General features: G+C 58.0%; 1 protein-coding gene across 1 annotated transcript; it reads left to right on the plus strand.

Moving 5' to 3' along the window:
• The first annotated feature begins 401 nt into the window (after positions 1-401).
• Positions 402-20,683, plus strand: ZNRF1 (zinc and ring finger 1). Its single transcript, XM_049805916.1, is given in 6 exon segments — positions 402-725; positions 727-1,087; positions 18,158-18,253; positions 18,959-19,064; positions 19,177-19,267; positions 19,408-20,683. Coding segments are annotated over 5 exon segments (714 nt in total). The 5' UTR covers positions 402-632; the 3' UTR covers positions 19,235-19,267; positions 19,408-20,683.
• The last annotated feature ends 71 nt before the right edge of the window (positions 20,684-20,754 follow it).

The raw sequence follows: 20,754 nt of genomic DNA on the forward strand, positions 1-20,754 counted from the left end.
GTGACCCGCAGGCCGCGACGACGAGCGCAGGCCCAGGCCGCGGCGGCCGGCAGCAGCGCAGGGGTTAAGGGCGGCGGGCCGGGGGGGCCGGGGGCGGGAGCATGCGTGCTGCCGGCCTCTATTGTCTCCGGCGCGGCGCCGAGCACCCAGGCGGCTGGCGGCGGCCGGCAGCGAGGCCGTGCCCGGCGCAGCGCAGCGGAGCGGAGCGGGGCGCGCCGCCCCCGCCGCCCCCCGCCGCCCGATGGGCCGCAGCTGATCGTCGCCCGGCTGCCGGCCGCGCCCCGGGCAGGAGCGAGGCGGGCGGAGCGACCCGGCCGGCGTCCACCCCCCCCCCCCCCCTCCCCTGCCATCCCGTTCCCCCCCCCCCCACCCTCCCCCCCCCTCCGCGGCCCCGGAGCCCTCGGCGGCCCCCGCCGGGGGTGACGGCGGCGGCGGCGGACTCGGGGCGCCCTCGCCCCTGCGGGCCCGGCGGGGGGAGGATGCCTGGGGCGGGGATGGGTTTTCACCCGTAGCTCCCCGCGCCCCCCCGCTTCCTTCCGCCCCCTCTCGCCTCCCAGCGGCGGCGGGGGCGGCGCGGCCCCGTTCCCCGCGGGGGGCTGTCGCTCGGCTCCCTCCGGCCCGGCGGCGCCCATATGGGGGGCAAGCAGAGCACGGCGGCCCGTTCGCGGGGCCCCTTCCCGGGGGTGTCGACGGATGACAGCGCCGTGCCGCCGCCGGGAGGAGGGGGGGGGCGGGCCGCCCCCCTTCGGCCATTACCGGGCGGGCGGCGGCGGCGGAGCCATGGGGCTGCGCAGCCGCTCCGTCAGTTCGGTGGCCGGGATGGGTATGGACCCCGCGGCGGCCGGCGCCGTCCCCTTCGGGCTGTACGCGGCGGCGGCGCGGGCGGCGGGGGAGGCCGAGCGGGCCCCGGGTGGCGGCAGCGGCGGCGGCGGTCCGGGCTCCGACTCCACGTACGCCCATGGCAACGGTTACCAGGAGACGGGAGGCGGTCACCATAGAGACGGGATGCTGTACCTGGGCGCCAGGGCCTCGCTGGCCGACGCGCTGCCCCTCCACATCGCGCCGCGGTGGTTCAGCTCGCACAGCGGTGAGTGCCGGGTCCCCGGAGCCTTTCCCCGGTTTCCCTTCCCTCCGTGGGTACGGTTCGCCCGGCGAGGGGTGAGGGGGCGGTGGGGGGCTGCCTCCCGCTTGGCCGGCCGGTCGAGCCCCATCGTGCCAAGCCCGAAGGAAGGACCCCCCCCATCCTCTCCCCGGCGTGGACGGGTGGGTGAGCGCTGGGGCTGGCATCCGCGTCAAGGTCAAGGGAGGAAGGGGCTGTGGAGGGAGGAGGCTTCCGAAAAGGGAGGTGTTTTGGCTCTGGGGTGCAATGCAGTGGATGTGGCACCCCCTGGCCCCTCTCCTCCCCCCCCGACTTGGGGGAAAGCGGTCTGAGAGTGCTGTAGCTCGAGCCCTTGGTTTTGAAGACGCGGCTGAGCTCCTCGTGCCTCTCCTGAAGGGGTTTGGAGAGCGCCGGTCAGGTATAGCGGTTCCTATGCCTTAGGAACTGAGAAAGGGGCAGAGGCGGCCTTTGAAAGCGAGGTGTGGGAATCTTTTTCCCTTGTTTCGTCTGATAAAGGGCTGGGGAGAGGCCAAAGCAGGTTTTCTCATTCAAGCCAGCTGGCACCGTTGTGGTGCCGGGGAGGAAGCAAAGGAGGAACTGCCCGCCTCTTTAACAGGGCTGGGGAGCAGGCTGGGTTCTCTTGCAAGAAACGTGTCAGGAGGCGAAGGGAGGGGGCAAGGTTGCCCCCATCCTCACCCTTCTGGCTGGACCCCTCTGTGTGTCCTGGTGTCTGGAGAGGAGCCCTGGCTGCACGCAGGGCTGTGTCACTGACCTAGTTTTGGCTGGGTACAGGGAGCGAGGTGGGAGGTCCTCCCTTCCCCTTCTGGCTAGAGGGGAAGTCATTTCAGGGATGTCTCCTTGTGTTTCCTGGAATAGTCTGGGATTTCTCTCCCACCCAGCCCCCTTGCAAAGGCTGTCAGTGTTCTCCTTGCATGACGTGGTCTGGGAATTTCGTAATATGCCTTGGGACAATGCCTCATTTTCAGGAAGGCTTGAAACTGAACCAGTGGACAAGAACAAAGTGCAAAATGAGGCTCGCAGGGCCCATTTTCCTACTTCCATCTTGGGATATTTCCTCTTTACCTGGTCTCCGGAGGCTGGTCTTCTCAGTTAAATCAAAGCTGTATGTCTTGCCTTACATCCTCAATGGTGGAATGCCCCAGGCCAGGTTCCTATTGATCCAGATAAGCTAGGTGCTTGTAGTCCTCCCTGGCAGATAGGGAGGGCTGGCTGGCATGGGGCGCTGGCATTGAGACCCAGCGCCTTTGCAAACTTTCTTGATCTGTGACCTTGCGCAGACTGTGCCGCTACTCTGGTTTTTAAACACGGAGACTAAGGCGCAGCATCCTTCCAGGTAGTCCACAAGCCTCTGTGCGAATGCGTGCCGTGGGGCCTTCTGCTGCACCTGGTCCTGGAGCGAGGAGGGTTTCGTTTCAGAACCCACCCCCCCACCACCACCCCCCCAGCTAATCTGTACATAGGGGTGGTTGGTCAGAGACTATCAGTTACATTAAATGATAGTTCTCAAACTGCAGCACTGAGAGGCAAAAACCTGTTCATAAAAATAAACCAGCTGCAAAATGGAGTAAGCTTTTTCCAGCCGCTCAAGTGAGTTAGTGTGATGCTAAGTTAAAGCTGGTGCCCTTGGAAGATTGCAGTGTGAGCTATGGGAAGCGCTGCAAGAACTGGGTTTCTCTGGTGCCTTTTTGGGGCTCTCTGAGAGTGTTTGAGCTGTGCCGAAGCATGCGCGGGCGGCAGCAAGAGTCGTTCAGTCTGTGCTGAAGCCTCTCCCGGTGGTGGTTCTTCCTCGTTGCTAATTAATAGCAAAAGGAGCAGTGGATGCTTAAAAAGCATTCTGAAAACTTGTCGGAGCTCATTAAACTTTCGCGTTCTTCTTCTCAGTGTAAGCAGTTAATGGAGCACTTGGAGACCGAGAGGAAAGGGAAGCAAGCCACCTCAAGATTGCTAAAATTCCTGCTGATCTCCCATTGCAGCTGGTTAACGTACAGCAGGGCTACTCGCTTCTTCCCCGCTGCCTCCCCGTCAACCCGCTCCTCTCACGGCACTGAGCCACTCCATTAGCCACTGGAAAGTGCTGAAGCAGCAGCACTCCGGTAAATGGAGAGGAGCTTTGCCATTGCTGCTTGTGACTGTCCCTGCTCCTTTTGAAGGATGTCTTGAGGGTGGGGCTGAGGGGACCCGCCGACACACTGAACCCACTCAGGAGGACACATGCCTGGGGGTCTTGGGGATCTGCCCAAGTTGCTGTACTGCTGCAAGGAGAGGAGTGCCCCAAATTCTGTGGCTAACAGTTCTGGAGAGTGGATCCTTGCCCTGCCTGCCCTTTCCTCCTGCCTCTGCACAGGCTGGAGACCTGGACAGTGCCAATCTCGGCACGTGAGGAAGGTTGTGTTCATGGGCTTGCTCTTCCAGGAGTTCTTGGGTTTGGGGGAAGAGCCAGGAGCCTCGAAGTGCAACCTGGGCTCTGCGGGGACCTCAGTGGGACAGTGAGGAGCCCTGGCGTAACGCCAGCGATAAGGTGCTGTCGCTGCAGCAGCATGTCCGTGGTAACAGGAGCACACAGATAGGCTTGGTGCCTCGTTGCTCCCTTTATCTGCGATGCTGATTTTGTGCGCCTCTCCGGCTGCTTCGTGGCTCATCTGTCCCCTCAGCAGGGACCCCGCGGAGTGAGCTGGGGCACGCTGAGCTTCTTTTCCCCTGGCTAGTGTCATTCCTTCCCTTCTCTGCAGTCAAAGGCTTGTGGAAGAGCCAGGTGTGCCCAGGAAGGGAGAAAGGAGGGCTGTGCTGGGAAGCCTGTGCAGAGGGAGGTTACAAAGCAGCCCCCAGGGCCAGCACGTGCTGTGCGTCGTGACAGTCGTTGAGAAGAGCCCGCTGCCGACCGCATCCCTCTGTGCTTTGCCACGGCTGCTGGGGTGCAGAGACAGAAGGAGTAGTTACGTACTGATGGCCTCTAGCCCTTCCAAGGCCAGGGGAGGAGAGCTGCTACTCTTATGAATAGCAAAGCCTAAATGCATCTTTCAAACAGGGCGAGCAAGGGGGCTCTGACCTCTGAGGTGGACCTCGTCGCTCTCTCCAAGGGGACAGCACCTCCCTGGGTAAGTGGATCCTCTTTCCTGATGGATTTTCCCAGACGTGTCCGCCATCCATGTGAGCAACCTAACTGCTCCAGCTCCGCCTGAAAATGCTCTGGGATTTCCCTGGCTGCCCAGGGTTTCTGAGATCTGCTTCCCGACCTATGAGGGTGGAAGATGACAAAACATCTTTTGCAACTTGGGAGTATGTTTGTAGCTCTTGACCCTGTCTCTGTAGCTTCACGACCAATTAGGACTTCTCAGCAAAGCCAAGGCTAGCAGGAAGAAGGGAGAAAATGGAGACGTGGTTCAATGCTGCTTGTCTCCAGCTTTGTATGGTTCTCTTGGTATCACTCATGTTACTCATCTTCATCAGAGGATCTTGGAGAGTTTGCAGAGGCTGTAAGTAGCTTAAAGTTTATCTGGAAATCCCCCTCATCACCCAAAGCCCTTGAGTGTTTGAAGCACCAGTAAATCCATATCTCCTTGTCTGCTGGCTAGCCCAAGGAAACACCTAACTCATCCTTCTGTGTGGTGCCATCAGGAATGTCGCAGGCTTTCCATGCACTGACAAAACAAGCTGTTTGTCCTGGATACTGGCAGCAGCAAGGTCAGGAGGCCTTCTTTGCCAAGTGAGCTGCTGCGTTCTCAGCAGTGCCTTGCCCAGAGCAGGAGGGCCCAGCCTGGGGGAGAGGGGTGTCCGGTGCGGAGGTGGCAGCCAGGGTACTGGGCTGGGTCCTTCTCCAGACAGGGTTAGAGAGTGAATTGAGCTGGAAGCGCTCTTTGATCTGGCTCTGGAGTCAGGAATGTGAAAGGATGTGTTGGAGGATGAGGTGAAGGTGTGTGTGAACATGCGCGTTGGGCAGCCCCGGTCTCTGCCCAGCTGGGAAGAGGCATGTCTGTGGTGTATCCTTGCTGTGCTCTGACAGCTTCAAGTCCTGAGCTTTTTGTTGCTGGTGCTTGGCAATCCTCACTCCGGAGCCTGTCCTGCCATTGCGGTCTCTACACCAAAATCAGAAGGCCTAATTCTAGCTGGCTAGCTGGCAAGCTGCTGGAGGGAGTCCACTTTCAGCCCTGACTTTCCTGCCACCAACTTTTCAACATGCAGACATCATATGTGCTCCCCTCCCCCTTTACAGGGGCTAGGCCAGGGGAAGGGCACCCCAAGGTCTGCAGGAACTTGCTCTTGTGAATCTGGTTTTGCCAGTGGAAATTTCCAAAGGAGACTGTCCTCAAATGGTCTTTTTGTGGGTTTGGTGCTGGTGACTGCCTGGCAGCCAGGTCAGGCACCCGCAGCATTGCCAGGCCTGTGGATCATTCGGCAACGGTCCTGATGACTTCCCAGGCTCGTGATATTCAGCTGTTGGACCCTAGGGGTCTGGAGAGGTTGCTCTTCCAGTTCTGCCTTCTCTGAGCTGGCTGCAGGATAGCATACACCCGGGGCCAGGGGAAGAGGCAGCAGCACCAAATACCAGAAGATGGGAGACTTGAAGGCAGCTTTAATGCATGCCAGACCCGCAGCCTGGAGATGAAGTTTAAGTGTGTCAACGTTGGCGTTGTGCGTGAGAAGCCGGCGGCGGCGGTTATCTTCAGTCTCCGCAGCGAGAGCTAGCGCAGGCTGTCGCTGCGCTGCCTTGCCACTCCAGTGCCCTCCGAAATCTCTTGGCCACCTTGCCCAGGAGTGAGGCACTAATTGCTGTGTGTGCTAACTGGCTTGGCTGGGCTTGTTCATCTCTAAACCTGTGCATAAATCGGCGCAGGGGAGCCGAGTACCCTCCCCCCCCTCCACACACATACACTCCAGAGATACTGAGAATGATGCTCTCGTGCTCCCTGGGCTGACCCACTTCCCAGCCAGGGTTGTCTTCCCGGCCCGTGACGTAAGTTTATCCCATGCTGGTTTGTTTTGCTGAGATGTTTGTTCTGGTGACTGGAATAACCGTAAAGGCTCCTCTTATTTATTAATGTGCTATTAGGGCTGCTCTCCCTCCCTCCCTCCCTCCCTCTCTCCCTTCCTCTCTCTCTCTCCTTTGCTGGCCAGAGGATCAATCAGATGCAGCCGTCTTTGGTGGAGGAGTGGTACCAGGGCTGGCACCCGGCCAAGGGAGCCGTGGAGAGTCATGGGAAAATGCTGCTAAATGCTGAAAATTAATTTCAAGAGAAGCGCAGGGAGGGAGAAAAACCCACTGGGGGGGGGGGGGGGGGAATAAAAGCTTTTTTTCCTCCGATGTAATCTCCTGTGTGACAAATCATACAGGCAGCAAAGATCTCTTTGAATGAATTCCCTCTGCAGAAACCAGTCCCATGGCACCCCAGCCGGTCGGTCAGTGGGCAGCCATGAGGTGTGTCTTGTTGCCTCTGCTGCTGGTGCACCGAAACCTGATGTGTCAAGTACTTGGGTTTGAGTAAACGTGACCTGGCTTTCTCCTGCTTCCCTTGAAAATTGAAATCGTAAGAACTTGGAAGTGATTTACACGAGTGGCCAAGTGATGCTATAAAGCAGCAGGCCCCGATGCAGAGTGTTTTACCTGCCTGCTCTGGCATGGCTGTGTATCGGGGTACAACAAGCCTCTCTCTGTAGCGGCAGACCCATTTTTTAATTTCAGATAGAGCAGGAGTAGTTAAAGTTGGGCCTTAGATGTCTCACCTTCGCTGGTCCCACCAGGCAGGTTTCAAATGTGGGTGAACCTATTGGGGCCTTGGGTCTCCCCACCCAGGGATTCTCCCGCTGTGCCTTGTGGGTGCTGTTTGGCCAAATACTTTTGGCTGGTGCTTTCTGGTGGGAGATTGTCGGGAGGTGCAGCTGCAGGAAGCTCTGCTGGCCTGGGGCCTCTTCTTGTGCCGCTGCACTGTGTTTCCCGTGGGCAGAGCCTGGCTGCTGGTGGGTTTCCTGCCCTGCTGGGCTGCAGGCAGGGGAGGGGAGTGACTGCGGCAGGGGACGGAGCCTGGTGTGGTTTAGCTTTCCAGCCTGCTGTGGGGCCCACACAGCCCAGGGTTTTGAGGAGGGTGGCAGGAAGAGCTGGGGAGCCAGCAGGCAGGTCCTCGCAGCTGGTCTCTGTGCTGCTGGCTTGGAGCTCGGTCCGTCGGTGCTCCCTACTGTGGTCCCCGTGCCTGTGCGCTGTCAGGTTTGTGCCACTTGCGGCTGGCTGAGCTTGAGCAGATGCATCGCTCGGTGCTGGTGTCGTCCTTCCCCAGGCCCCAATGGCGGGTCTATGGGCAGCCGGAGGTGTTTGATACAAGGTGTATTTTCCCGGTGGGGATGGTGCCTCGTTGTTGGGAGAGGCTCCAGTGCACCTCCAAGATGGAGCTGACTCTTTTCTCTCCTCCTTCCCCACGGAACTGACCTGCGCTGGCCGGTGTGGGCAGCAGGTTGGCCCCTGGGACAGCTGCGGTGTTGTGCTGCTCGGGAGGGCACAGGCTGAATTAGCCTGGGAAATTCCTGGCTTTCTGCACTTGTGCACACTCGTGCAGCTGTGGGCCTCCCATCAGCGGCACAGAAACGAGACCGTGTGCCTTGTGCAACGGTCTTGTGGTGCTTTGTATGGGAGTGGAGAGATGCGGTGGAAATATTTACCCTTTTGCTAGTTTTAGCAATGCTAGCAGAAATTTCACAGGGCTGTATATTCCCAGCGAGCACTCGTTGAGGCTGCATCAGGTTATGGCCACAGTTCCTGAAAGACTGTCACCTACCAGGCACAGAAATGGGGCTGGGACAGGTCCTGGCGAGGGAAGCACAATGGCACAGATGAAGAATTGAACTGAAAGCCGCTCAGAGCTGTTTCCCGGCCCTAGCAGGCAGGACGGCGTGACAACAGTGGGTATTTTTAGAGGCCAGCTGCCTGCAACACGAGAGAAGGAAAGCAGCAGTCGAGCAGGAGAACTGAGTGATGCTTCCCCTGTCCCACATCCCTGCCCAGCATTTTACTTCCTCCCAGGACGGGGCTGCTGGCATTAAGGCGTTTCCACATCCTCCATGCCTCTTTGCCTGTTGTCGCCTTGAAAGGCAGCTGGCTTCATTCTTCCCTCAGCTTTCGCCATGGCTGCGTGTTTCTGTTTCTCTGATCATGGCTCCGCAGCTTGAGGGTGGTGCCGGGGGCTCTGCTCTTCACTTCCCAGACGATTGCATTACAACTTGGTGTGGTGGGCGTTTTGGGGATTGTTTTTTTGGAGAAGTCTTTGTCACCAGGGAGGGAAAACCCGCAGTTTCTCCTGCAGCCGGGGTAATTACAGTAATTCATTTGGGAGCTCTCCCTACAAGGCGATGGAGCTGCATTTCGTCAGAAGTGCTGCAGGGGAATTAGATCCACCTTTCAATCCATCCATCCAAGGCCTGTACATCTGTAGCTGGGGAAAATGATGGGGGGATTGGCTCTAGCCAGATGGCTTAAATTACCATCTGCAGGGAGGTCGAGTCAATATGGGTTGAGATCGGTTTTGGGGCCAACTTCTGTTAAGCTGGTGCTGAGCGGGACAGGGTGAGGCTGAGCACCCTGCCTGAGCTGCCTCGGCATTTTGGGTTATCCCCACCCAGATCTTGCTGCTTTGAAGCTATTGTCCATCCGCTTATTTATTGCACTGTTGATTTCATAGCCCTTGAAGTCTGCTATTTGCCTGGATCTTACCCTTCTGAGGGTGGTTGTAGATGCCTTTGATTTCTCTTTGCTCCCCGTAGACAGGTACAAAGCAGGCAGCACCCTGTGGCCAGTCCTGGGTGAGTGTTTCACAGGGGCACTCTGCTTCCCAAGGCCCTGCCCATCTCTGGAAGTGGGGATACACTGTGCTCCTCTGGGTGTTGCCACGGCGTTTTTCCTTTCTCCTGGGGAAGGGAGAGCTTGAAATCCCACAGCTGGGATTTTTGTCATCTGCAGCCCCGCTATCTCCCTCGGGCTCCCAGTGCCTGCTGGCTGCGAGACAGCTCGGCCTTTCCGGTGTTTGAGGGCAGCACATGTTGAAGCGAAGGGCAGGCAGGAGCAGAGAAGGTGGGACAGCCGGGCAGGGTTGTTCCTGCCTGTTGCACAGTGGGCAGGCCCTCCTGCTTCCGCTGGCAGGATCCAGCGTGGGCAGACCCTGCCGCTCACCGAGGTGTTCATTCCTCTGAAATGTTGTGCTTTGTATTTTGGAGGTTTGGCTCCTGGAGCTGCAGAAAGCTGGCTCTGTCTGCCAGCCACCTCCATGCTGCAAGGTCAGCCAGGAAACACACAGGGCAGGGCTGCTCCAGAGCAAGAGTGAGTTGTGTGATGTGGCCCCATTCCTGGCATGGGGGTATCTTCCAAAGCCCCAGCCTCTGGCTGGAGAAGGGGAGCTGCTGCTGCCTGGCTAAGCAGCTTGGTGCTGTTGAGCACCCCTCCCCTCCCGCACCATGCACAGCAGAGGTGTGCGATCAAACTGCAGGTCTGCACCCCACTCTTTCCCTTCCTGCTGTCCTGGTAGCCTGGGGAATTCACTGGGCATCCCTCAGCAATTGCAGACCCTTCTGGGGAGCATGGAGATGTTCTCTGCCATACATCTCTTCCTACCACCCAAGGGGCATGTGAGGTTAGGGCTTGCTCTGCGGTGTGCTCCTCCCTAGGATTTTTTTCCAACAGTGTCTGTCTTTCTGCAGAAACAACCAGTGTTAACTGGCCGTAAGCATTTCCCAGCCGTGCGCTGCCTGTGAATCTAGCTCTGTGTGCCTTTTGTGCTCTGTTTGCTGCCCACTACATAAAAATTGCCCTTTCTCTACCCTGAAAAGCAGTGCTTCGTCTTTCCCATGCACCCTGGAGGCCAAGGGTCTCGCACTGATGAAAACCAGTTGCCCCAGTAACTCCTGCCACCACGGCCTAGGCATCAAGTGCCATGGGAGACCCTCCACCACGTTGTTTGTGCAGTGGTGCAATGCCATACCCAGGGAGGAGGTGTCCCAGGAGCTGGATGGGATTGCTTCCCAGCAGGAGTGGGTACATGGGTGTGATCAGTGCTCCCTCTGCCAGCATTGCGAGGCCAGGGCATGTCATTTTGTGTCTCTGGAGTGTCCCTTCATCCTCCCAGTGAGATCAGCTGAAGCTGAGGCATGACAGAGCCAGGACAGCATCAAGGCATGAGTTTTCTGCTTTGGAAAAACCCAGGGGTCAGGAGGGAGGTAGCCAGGGAGCTGCCACTTCACCCCACGGGGTCAGATCCGGTTGCGTTTGGGAGTGGCTCAGGTCAGGCTTTTGCGCTTAAGCCTTTCCGAAAGTGGGAATTCCTCTGGCAGCTCAGTGGCGGCTGGAGCCTGATGGTGGGGACTCCGTGGGTGCCTCCCCAACGGATGGCTTAGTCAGAAGTGACTCACCGCGCCGGTCCCCGCGTGACGTTGCCTCGCTGCTCCCTCCCAGCCGCTGCTGAGCCAAAGCGTCCAACTCTCCCCTTCTGCTCAGATTTCCCAGTCGCCTCATCCCACTGTGCTGCTGGAGGATCCCTTGTGCTCCTTTATTTCGGCACTTGGGACAACCCCGTTGGCTCTGTGCATGTTGTGGATGATTGCTGCCTGCAGCAGAGCTCACAGTTGGGCTTCCGCCTTCGCACAAATATTCAGGAAGAAAAAAGCAGGCACACCCTTTGGAAATTCCCAGGTATGCCTGCAGGATCCCTCTCCTTTCTGGGCAGTGAATTTGAAACCCTGAGCATCCCTTGAGAGGTGGGGAGGCAGCACCAGGGCATCCCTGCAGCACTTCCATACCCCAGGCCGGTTTTGTGACTAGCAGGAGCCATGAATGAGCTTGTAACTTGGTAAATTCAAGCCCTGCAGCCCAATGACAGGAGTCTAAGGTGTTAATGCCTTCACTGGGCTGTCGCCCAGGACCCCTCTGCTTAACTTTGCTGATCTCCAGGATGCTAAAATTAGCTTTGGGCTACACACTTTTCCTTATGAAGCCTGTTCCCAGCAGCTGGGGGAGTATTTCTGCAGTAAACTAGGACTAGCTGGAAGGCAGGGTGACCCCGGGAGGTTGCCTTTCTCATCCAGATCTGGGGGAACTGATCCCGCGGCATAGCCTGGGGATGCTGGGGAGGGAGATGCTCTCTACCTGTAGCATAGGTACTTTTGTTCAAAAATTACAACTGCAGCCGCGGAAGGGGCAATACTCAAAACAGCAACAGCGGTGGGGGTGCTTGGGGTGCAGAGGCTGTTTGCACGTCTTCCCTAAGGATGTGCGTGCAAAGAGGGTGGCTCTGGATGTCCTGCAACTGTATAGCCAGGCCTCTTTGCCCTCCCGCTTCTCAGTGTCAGCGGGCTGTGCTGGAAGTGTCTTGTAGGGCTTTGGTGTGTCCGTCTGCTGAGGCTCAATGGCTTTGGGTGCTCTGGAGCAAATGTCCCTGTGGGTTCCCTCTTTTGTGTTTCCTGCCCTTTCCCAACTCTTCAGCTTTCCCCAGCCCCAGTATTGCAACCTGTTCTTCTTCCTGTCCTCCCCCCGCCACCCGCATAAGAAACCAGCTGGCTAAAAAAAAAAATCTCTGCCTTCTGGCTTGCAGCAAGCCAGCCCTGGTCTGCTGTGATGTGACACTTCCCAGCCCCTCTGCTCCATGGCCTGCATCCCTCTGGCCCTAGTGGCTTCCCCACATCCCACCTGGAGCACTGATGCCTTTTCCTTGCTGCTGCATCTCCTCTTCATGGCTTGAGTAGGGTGGGAGTGGGCAGAGGCGTCTCCAAAACCCAAGGCCTCAAGCGTTGGGGCAGTGCTGGCCTTGGCCGGCTTCGTGGTCCATGGCATGACTCTGCCACCCTGGACTGGCATGTGGCTGACCTGACAGCAAACACCTGCAGCGTGGGGGCTTTGCCAGGAGCCACTGTGAACTAGGGACAGCTTTTCTTCAACGTTGCACAGGAATGGCTTCTTTTTGGGGTGCTGCTTTACATGACAAACATCTATTTTCTCCCAGCTCAGCCAGCTGAACTGACTCAGTCAGCAGGGAAACGGTGGGGGGGGCTGGGGATGGAGCAGGACCATCTCTCTGCCGAGGCAGCAGCCTGCACTGTTGGGTTTCTCCCCAAGCACTGCCGTCCAGGGATGTCTCATCCCAGCCACGTCCCTGCTGCCTGGCTGATCATCTTGGGGCTGGCCTCCTTGCATCCCCCAGCCCTGCCTCCCTTCTGCCCCCAGGAAGGTGGGATGTCTTGTTTCCACCCTGGACCCATCCTTTATGCTCTCTCTGCTTCCCTGTAGCCTTGAATTGGGAGGAAGGACACTCGTATGGCCCTTTTTTGGAGCCAGTAAATGAGGCCGCTTAAGTGCTTTACTCCTTCCTGCCTACGTGTCCCCGCTCATGTCAAGCCTTGTGCTGCACAATAGCTGAGCACCGTCATGGCATTCAGCCGGCACCTTGTGTCCTGCTGGGGCAGCAGGCCACGGGCTGTGTTGGACTTTGGCTTCTGCATCTGCCTTGTGCAGCTGATGCCATTTTCTTCTGCAAGGGGAAGTTGGTTCAGGCCTGATCCTGCTGGGTGCCCTGGCCTCCAGGCACTCAATGAAAGCACTTTGCTGGCAGAGGGAGCATGGGATTCCTTTGGGGTCCTTGGTGCAGCTGTAAGCTGCCTCCTGGCCCTGGTATGAGGTGGCATCACTGGCTGTATTGCTCAGAGGCTGGTAGAGTGTCACTTCCACAGTGGGTGATGCTCTCAGAAGAGAACACCTGTGGAGGTCCTCAGCTACCAGGTCCCTGCCATGCCCAAGTGCTGGAGATGTGCTCTGTGCACCCCATGTGCCATCTCCAATGTGCTGTCCTGTGTGACCAACGCTTTCGAAAAGAGGCTGCTTTAAGCCAGTAGGGAATTTATTCTCCTGGAGATGTTGGGTCTGAATATCTTGGCTCTGCAGGTTTCCTTTGCTTGGCTGGCGAGGAGGACAACCCCTCCGTGATCCCTTCCCTCCTGGGGCTGTGCTGGAGCCCATGAGGGCTAAGGGAAGGGGAGGACTTGGAGCCCCTTTGCCTCACCCAACCCCACATGCTTCTGCTTCAGTTTCACCAACTGGGCCTATAGACATGGTCTTTCAGTTTTTCCCTCCTCTCTGATCACTAGCGTGTTTTTTTTTAAAGATGATCCATCTCTTCCAGCTTCCACCTGGTGCTGGTTCAGCTGGCGATGTTGGGGAGCCACGGGAGGAGTTGTGATGCTCAGGGTTTGCTCGGCAAGGAGAAGGCACCAGGGCTCTGCTTCAGCTGCATGCTTGGACCAAATATTCCCTGCATTTGTCTCATGCTTGGATGCATCCTCACCTGGTGTAAGCCAGCTCCCTTGGCTGGGTGCCCAGGATGCTCTCTGGAGACATGGAGATGGACTGTGCAGCTGAGGTTTTGGGATCTCCCACGGATGTCAGGCAGCCTGGGGCTTACCCCTGAGCTACCTTGTGCTCACGGTGTCCCTCGCAGGCACACTTTGGCAAGTTTGTGTAGTCGCTCCCACACACAGGGCTGCTGGCTTATCCTGCTGCAGTAGGAGGGCTCTGGGCAGTCGGGGATCCCTTTGGTGAATGCTACTCTGTATGGGGTGGGTTGCTGGGGTTGCACCCGCTTGCTTGTGCCTGGGCTGCTGCTTCTTCCCCCTGCCTTCAGGGCATGTCATCCCCCACTGGCCTCTTCCTCCCACCGCTAGAGGTGCCACACAGCAGTGAAGCTGCTGCTCCCTGCATTTTGGCCATCTGCTAGCAACAGAGCCGGGGTCTTCTACCACTGGGGCGATGCCAAGTCTCCTGGTGGCACCATAGCCTGTAAGTGATCCATCTGGAGGCACAACGAGTTAGCAGAGGGTTTGGTAAGTGAATGAAGAGGTGGCACATGCCTTTCCCTACCATCAAGGACAGGGTTGCAGCTCCTGTGGACGCTGTCTTGCCTGTCCCCGAGGCAAGCAGTCGTTTCCACTCTCAGGACATGAGAGGCGTGGCTGACCTTGCTGTAGTGCTCAGTGGCTTCCCCAAACCACAGAGGTTGCTGTGGACATCACTTGTAGACACAAGTGATGGGAATTTCCTATCCCAGCTTCAGAAGCAATTCCTGATGGGTATGGCCATGGCTGTGTTTGAGGCTGTGATTACAGGTGGGTTGGAAAAGTGTCTTGACCCTCCTGCCACTACCAAAGCTGCCCCGGCAGCCTGTGTGGTTGTGGTTTCAGCACTGTGAGGGTTAACCATGGGGCTCTTTCAGCTTGCATTGGACCTGCTGGAGGTTTTCAGAGATTCCCAGCTCTGCTTCGCCTGGGTCTCTAAAATTAACCATGTAACCTTCCTAAAAATACTCAGAGGGCAGTAGCCCCCAGAGAGCACCAGCGCTGCTTGCTCCCAGTTTCTAGACCAAGCCATCGGAGAGATGAGATCACCTGCCAACATGTCTCGCAGCCCTGGAAAGCCCTTGGCTTTCTCAAGTCTCCTGCAGGATACAAGAGTCCAGGTCTGGATCTGAACCTGCCTTTCCAGGCCAGCCCGCTTCCCGCATCACCCTTCTCTTCCTCACTTGCTCCTGGTGAGAGGTGGTGCCTGCCTGCACATCTCTGCCTGCAGTGAGAGTGCCAGCTTCAGGTTTAAAGTGCTGCAGGCAGGAGCATCCATTGCCAGCTGCCCTGGGTGCCTTGGGAGCGAGGAATGGTCCATGGCCTTTCCTCAGAGATCTCCCTAGCCTCCCCGTGGGTGTGGGAGGCCCAGGCGAGGAGGAATAGCTAGGCCCTTCCTCTCTCATGTTATTTTTTTTTAGGCATGTGGGAGGAGGGTGGAAAGGGCTCGAGGAGGAGGGAGGGAGCTGAATTTTCCATGAGCAGCTGTCAAAATGTAATCTCCTGCATTGCTTGGGCTGGCAGCTTAGGCAGGATAAATTAACGGGGATTTCGGGGAACGTGGAAAATACCATGGCCTGGAGGGGGCCGGCCGCGTGGGGAGCAGCCCTTTCATCTGCAGGACCAGCTCCGGGCCCCAGCACCTTCCTGAACCGCAGAGGGATGCTCTGAGACGCTGGGCTCGGCGCCTGCTGCTGTCAGGTGCCGGCTGTCCCCTGGCCTCAGTGGTTTTTCACCCAGAGAAACAGTCATCCAGAGAAGGGGTGAGGGAGCCTGACCCCCTTCTTTGCCTTCCCTTTCCTGCTGGCAGTGGGCTCCCCACGGCTCCAGTGCCTGCAGTGGAGGGGGATGCAAGCAGTTGCTCTTGCAATGCCAAGTATTTGTGCCGACAGCTGGGATGGAGGGCGGCCCCCCACCCCGGGGGCCTTTCCATGCCAGCTCCTCGCTCCCGCTCAGACCCAGGAATTTATGCAATTGCATTTTCATGATTTTTCCCACCCCCCTCCATCTTGTGAAATGCAGAGCCAGGAAAGTGTGTGTGCTTCTGCGCTTGGCTCAGCCTCCAGACCCGTGTGGCAGCCAGCGTCTGTGGTTGGAGCACACCGTGCACATGCTGGGGTTTGAGCCCGGGCCCCCCCCGTCTCTGCAATGTCCCCATGTCCTTGGCATGGGGACGCGATGGCGCTGGGGGTCCCTGTCCCCCAGCCAGCTGCCCGGGGAGCACCAAGGAGCGTGACGGGTGTTCGTGCTGGCTATTTATAACTGTGCTAAAGCTACCCTAACTAGCAGAGAGGTCTGGAGATATGGCAACAGCCGCTCACCGGAGCCTGCAAAGGGCCCTGCTCTTTCCCTGGCTTCTGCTGCTTTGCCGGCAGCCGGCAGTCGTGCCCTGGCAGCCGTGGGCCAGGCAGTCTCATCCAGGGCCCTCTCCCTTTACCCTGGTTGCACGTCTTGTAGGATCCCTTCGGGTGCTGCCAGAGCCAGCAGATCTGGGGCAGCTGTTTAAAATAACACATTGGCACAGAAAAAGGGGGAACCGGAGAAAACAAGGTCTTCCCATACGGTGCATGGGGGACAGTACCTAACCTCTGCAAATGCCTTGCCCTGACACCGAGTTTGCAGCCAAACCCCTTTTTCCAAAGGGAGTCTTTTACAGCTGCCCTGTGCCAGGGGCTTGCTGCTGGAAACTGGTCCCCGGACCTTCCTCGGTAGGGACCAGCACCTGCGGTGCTGGCAGACTGTCAGTGTTCAAGCAGGATCAGTTCAGCTGGGGACAGGGGCAGGCGGGCTGCCAGGGCAGCTGGTGGATGGGAAAGGTGTCTCACAGGGGGAGGCTAGTTGGGTCTTGCAGAAGGCAGGCTGGGATGCTATCTGAGCCTGCTCTATAAATACACCAGGTGGGTAAACACTTGGGAGGAGAAAAAACCCAACTATTTTAGCTAATGGGCACTGCTGCCACAAGGTATAAATCGGTCAGGAGTAAAATTAGGCTGGAGCGGAGAAGGCAGATTGGTGCTGCTGCCCATGAGTCTTTGGCTGCCAGTGCTGTCCTTTCAGCCGGGGCTTGGTGTAATGGGCCTGGACTCGTGGCAGACATTCTGCGGCTCGGCCTGGCTGGGACAGGGATGTGTCTCTGCAGTGGCACACTGTGGGCCAGCCTGACACCCTGCTGGAGGGGCCCCTGGGCTCGAGGGCTCCTTGTTTTAGCAGGTCCCTTTAGAGTCAGTCCCCAGCCATCCACGACAGTCATCCTTGCTGTGCCCTCCTGGGAAATAACCATGGCGGGGCAGGAGTCAGCATCCCTATCCTAGGCTTTCATCCGGGGAGCTGGGATGTAATCTGCATTTATCACCACTGCTAATGAGAGGGTGCTCAGGTGTTGAGCAGTTATCCTGCCTGTTTGCGTGGCAGAGGTCTGAGCTGCCTCCCGTTAAAGCCACTGGCACTTTCTGCCTTCCAAGAAGCAAAAAATTTCCCTTGCCACGTCCATCTGGTGGCAAACAAGAACCTGATTCATTCTTAGATAATTCGTGTATGTTCCTTTTCTCTTTCCTAAGCAGCCTTTGCGTATATATGAAGAAAGCTCTTAAGCGGCACTGCAGTCAAACCTGATCTGCTTTTAGAAGACAGGTCCTTAAATTACCCTTTCCCTCTCTGCAGGCAGGGAACTGCTAGATATTCTGGTGCAAACCCATGGTGGTGGTGGTGGTGGCAGCATGCGCATGTTCGGCTGCATCGGCTTGAGCCCCACTGCACTGGGCAGTGACAAACCGCATGGCTTCGAGCTGGCTTCAGTGGGAGGGCAGTGAGTCCCGGGTGGGTGACCTGCAGGGCTGGTTGGGGATTTGATCCCTGGGAGTTTGGGGCTTGGAAACCTGGGTTTGGGGCAGCCTTGCTCGGTGGTGCTGGGGACTATGTCGTGGCGGTCTGCATGGCTCGAGCAGGTGGTGGCACTGGTGTGATACCCGGGCCCCATCCTCATGCCCAAGCAAGGATGCAGAGTGGGTCTGGACATCACGGCCAGCTTGACCCAAGAGTCCGGGTCACCAGGCAGGTCCAGGTGACAAGGCAAGGTCAAGCTGGGACGTCAGTCTGTGGGGTCCCCCTGCTCCTGGGGCTGCTGGCTGGCATCGGAGGGGCAAGCACCCACCTCATTCCTGCAAAAAACTGGAGAAAGCAGCAATTTGGGCTCGTGGCTCCGGCCTGGCAGTCCTCTGCTGCGGCTCTACAGAAAAACTTCCTTCCTTGCAGCTTTTTTGGCTCAGCCATACAGGGCTGAAATACAGCAGCGGGGACAGCACCATCCTGGCACAGGGACATGCCCCTGCGCTCACCAGCCCCGGGGTGCTGCGTGCCCCGGGCTGCTCCTCGCCCTTTAAGGCCCAGCAGCAGCTGATGGCCACGTGTGTGCTGCCTTGGCACACTCTCCGTGCCCTCTGTGCGACGGCGGGCACTGGGACCACCGGCGCGCCGGCTCGGGTGGCTGTCCCCCACGCCGGCGCTGCTGGCGGCCGGCACAGGATGAGCAGGTGCCCAGCGGGCGCTGCGTGGGGTGTGTGCCACCATGCAGGCAGCAGGTGAGGGGCTGCCCGCTGCCGTGCCCCGCCATGGCCTCGGGGACTCCCTGGGATGCAGGATGGGCTCTTCTCCTCCCCTTGCTAAGGGCTTGTCTCTCTGCTCTCCCTCCAGGTTTCAAGTGCCCCATTTGCTCCAAATCCGTGGCTTCTGACGAGATGGAAATGCACTTTATCATGTGTCTGAGCAAACCTCGCCTCTCCTACAACGGTAAGGGCCAGCGGCCAGGCTGTGTGGGGACACGGCGTCCTGCAGGCTTGGGATGGCTCTGGGCAGGCTGGAGAGACACTTGCCGCAGGCTGTGCAGGCAGGCGGCTTGGCTGGGCTTGCCAAGAGGGCAGTGCTCCAGCGGACCGGTGCAGCTCACGGTCCTTGCTCCGCTCCTCTCCCTCGGCGTGGCTTGACCCCACCAGTTTTGCCTTTGGGACCCTTTGTAACACAGCCCCGTCCCCGTGTTGCTCACCACGGTGTGCTGTGCCGGAGGGAGCCGTCCTGGCTGGGTGTCCTGCCCAGTTAGGGCAGGGGACATGTCCTCTTGGGCTGCCTCTCTGAAGGGTTGCTGCCTTCCTCCCTTCTGCGCTGGCAGTGAGGCTTACTGGGCTGAGCACTGGGCTGCAAACGCCTGCATCTCCCACCCTCCCTCCTGACCACTCACTGCGGAGTGGTGCTCACCCACTACTCAGTGGTGCTTTTTTGAAAGCCAGGGGTAGGGGGGATGTTGGCTGCAGCTGCCCCAGCCCCACCTCCCCACCGTGCCTCCACCTGAGCCTCCTGACAGTGCTTGCTGGCGCTGCTGCCACTTGGCTGCCCCATCCCGGCTGCCTCCGTGGAGGTGGCCATGCGCTCCCCTCCATCCCGGGAAGGGGAATGCCACGGTGGACTGTGTCTCACCGCTGCCCTCACCTCCCCTCCCAGATGACGTGCTGACCAAGGACGCCGGCGAGTGCGTGATCTGCCTGGAGGAGCTGCTGCAGGGGGACACGATAGCCAGGCTGCCCTGCCTCTGCATTTATCACAAAAGGTACTGCACGGGCACCGGGAGCAAGGGGACACAGCCAGACAGGTGGCAGGGGGATAGGCGGGGACAACCCAAGGCTCAGCAGCACGGTGGTGACACACTCTCCTCTTTGCAGCTGTATAGATTCATGGTTTGAAGTGAACAGATCTTGCCCAGAGCATCCTTCTGATTGACCTGCCGGGCGTGCTTGCTGACTTCTCTCTAAGGTGAGCCTGTGGCGGGCTGTTCTGAGGTAATTTTCTGTTCTGGGTTTTTAAATCCCGGGCCAGGAGGGTAGGATGGGGTGGGATTGGGGTCGCCATGGCTCCGGCTCCTCACCTGGGATCATCTCTCTCTGCCTTTGCAGGGCACCTTGCTATACCTGCTGTACCTCCTCTCCCTGTCCCCCCCCGCCCCGCCTGGAGTTTTGGGCTGACTTTAAATTCCTCGAGAAGACAAAAATAAAACCCAGAAACTTGAATCCACTTGGGACAACAGCGAATTTTTTTTATTTTATTTTATTATTTTTATTTGTTTTGTTGTTTGGGGTTTTTTTTGTTGTTTGTTTTTTTTTTTTTTAATTTAAATGAATATAAAAAAAAGAAACATCCAGGAGAAGACAGTGTGAGAAAAGCAGAGCGACCTGCTCTCCCCTCCACAGCCGCTGGTCACCAGGAGAGCTCAGCCTGCCAGGGAGGCCCCAGGGACACCCTTGGCCAGAACCCTGCCATGATGTTTGGCTTTTCTCCCCAAAACGAAGGGGAAAGCTGCCGGGGGACAGCCGGCCAAACGGAGCACGCAGCATTTCTCACCGGCAACCCCCCCACCTCCCACCTGGACTCGCCCGGGGGCTCTGCTCGGTTTTTTTGCACTGACTAAATGGGAATTTTCTCTTCTCTCCCGTCTCCCTTTTGGAGATCTCCACCCCAACCCCGGCAGCGCAAGACGGGGACTCTGCCCCACGCTGAGAGCGGGGCCACTGCTCCCCCCTGCTGAGCCACGGGGGTCCGTCTTTCAAGTGTTTACAACGAGAGAAAAAAAAAGGAAAAAAAAAGAAGAAAAAAAAAAGAGAAAACCGAAAAAAAAAAACCAAACCACAACTGAAGCTTCGTGTTGACTGGCGTGTTCTTCGATTTGAGCTTCCCTGCCCCGGTGATGTTTACAGACTGGTCACTCTTTAACTCAGCTATAACCACTCAGAGACTGGAGAGCCGCAGCATCCCCGCCGCCCCCTCCCGCCGCCCCCCCTGCCGGACTCCTCTTGCCAAAACCGCCCCCCTTCTTTCTTTCCATTGCCTTTGAGTCAAACCCTTTTGGGGAGGGTATGGGGAAGGCCCCCGATGGCCCTCTGTCCACGGGGGTGGCTTTGCCAGAGGTGCCAAGATGGAGTCATTTCACGGCAGTGACCACCCCCCCCCCCCCAGCCCATTCCCGTCCCCTCCCGGCACGGCGGGCACGTTTTCGTTGGTGAGACCTCCCCTGCTGGTGGCCGTGCCCCTGCGGGAAACCTTTCTGTATTTATATATTAAAAAAAAGGGGGAAAAAACTAAGAGTTCAGAGCTTGGGGGGAGCTTCCTTCATTAGTCAAGGTGTTTTGATATGGTATTAAAACAATGTTCAATAAAATATTCACTGTTATTTTATTTCACTGGCTTTCTTGGTAAAGCAGACTATGCCTGTGGGGTGCCAGAGCCCTCCACGTGTGCTGATGCCC

The sequence above is a fragment of the Accipiter gentilis genome, chromosome 7, assembly GCF_929443795.1.
Source record: "Accipiter gentilis chromosome 7, bAccGen1.1, whole genome shotgun sequence".
NCBI lineage: Eukaryota > Metazoa > Chordata > Aves > Accipitriformes > Accipitridae > Astur > Astur gentilis.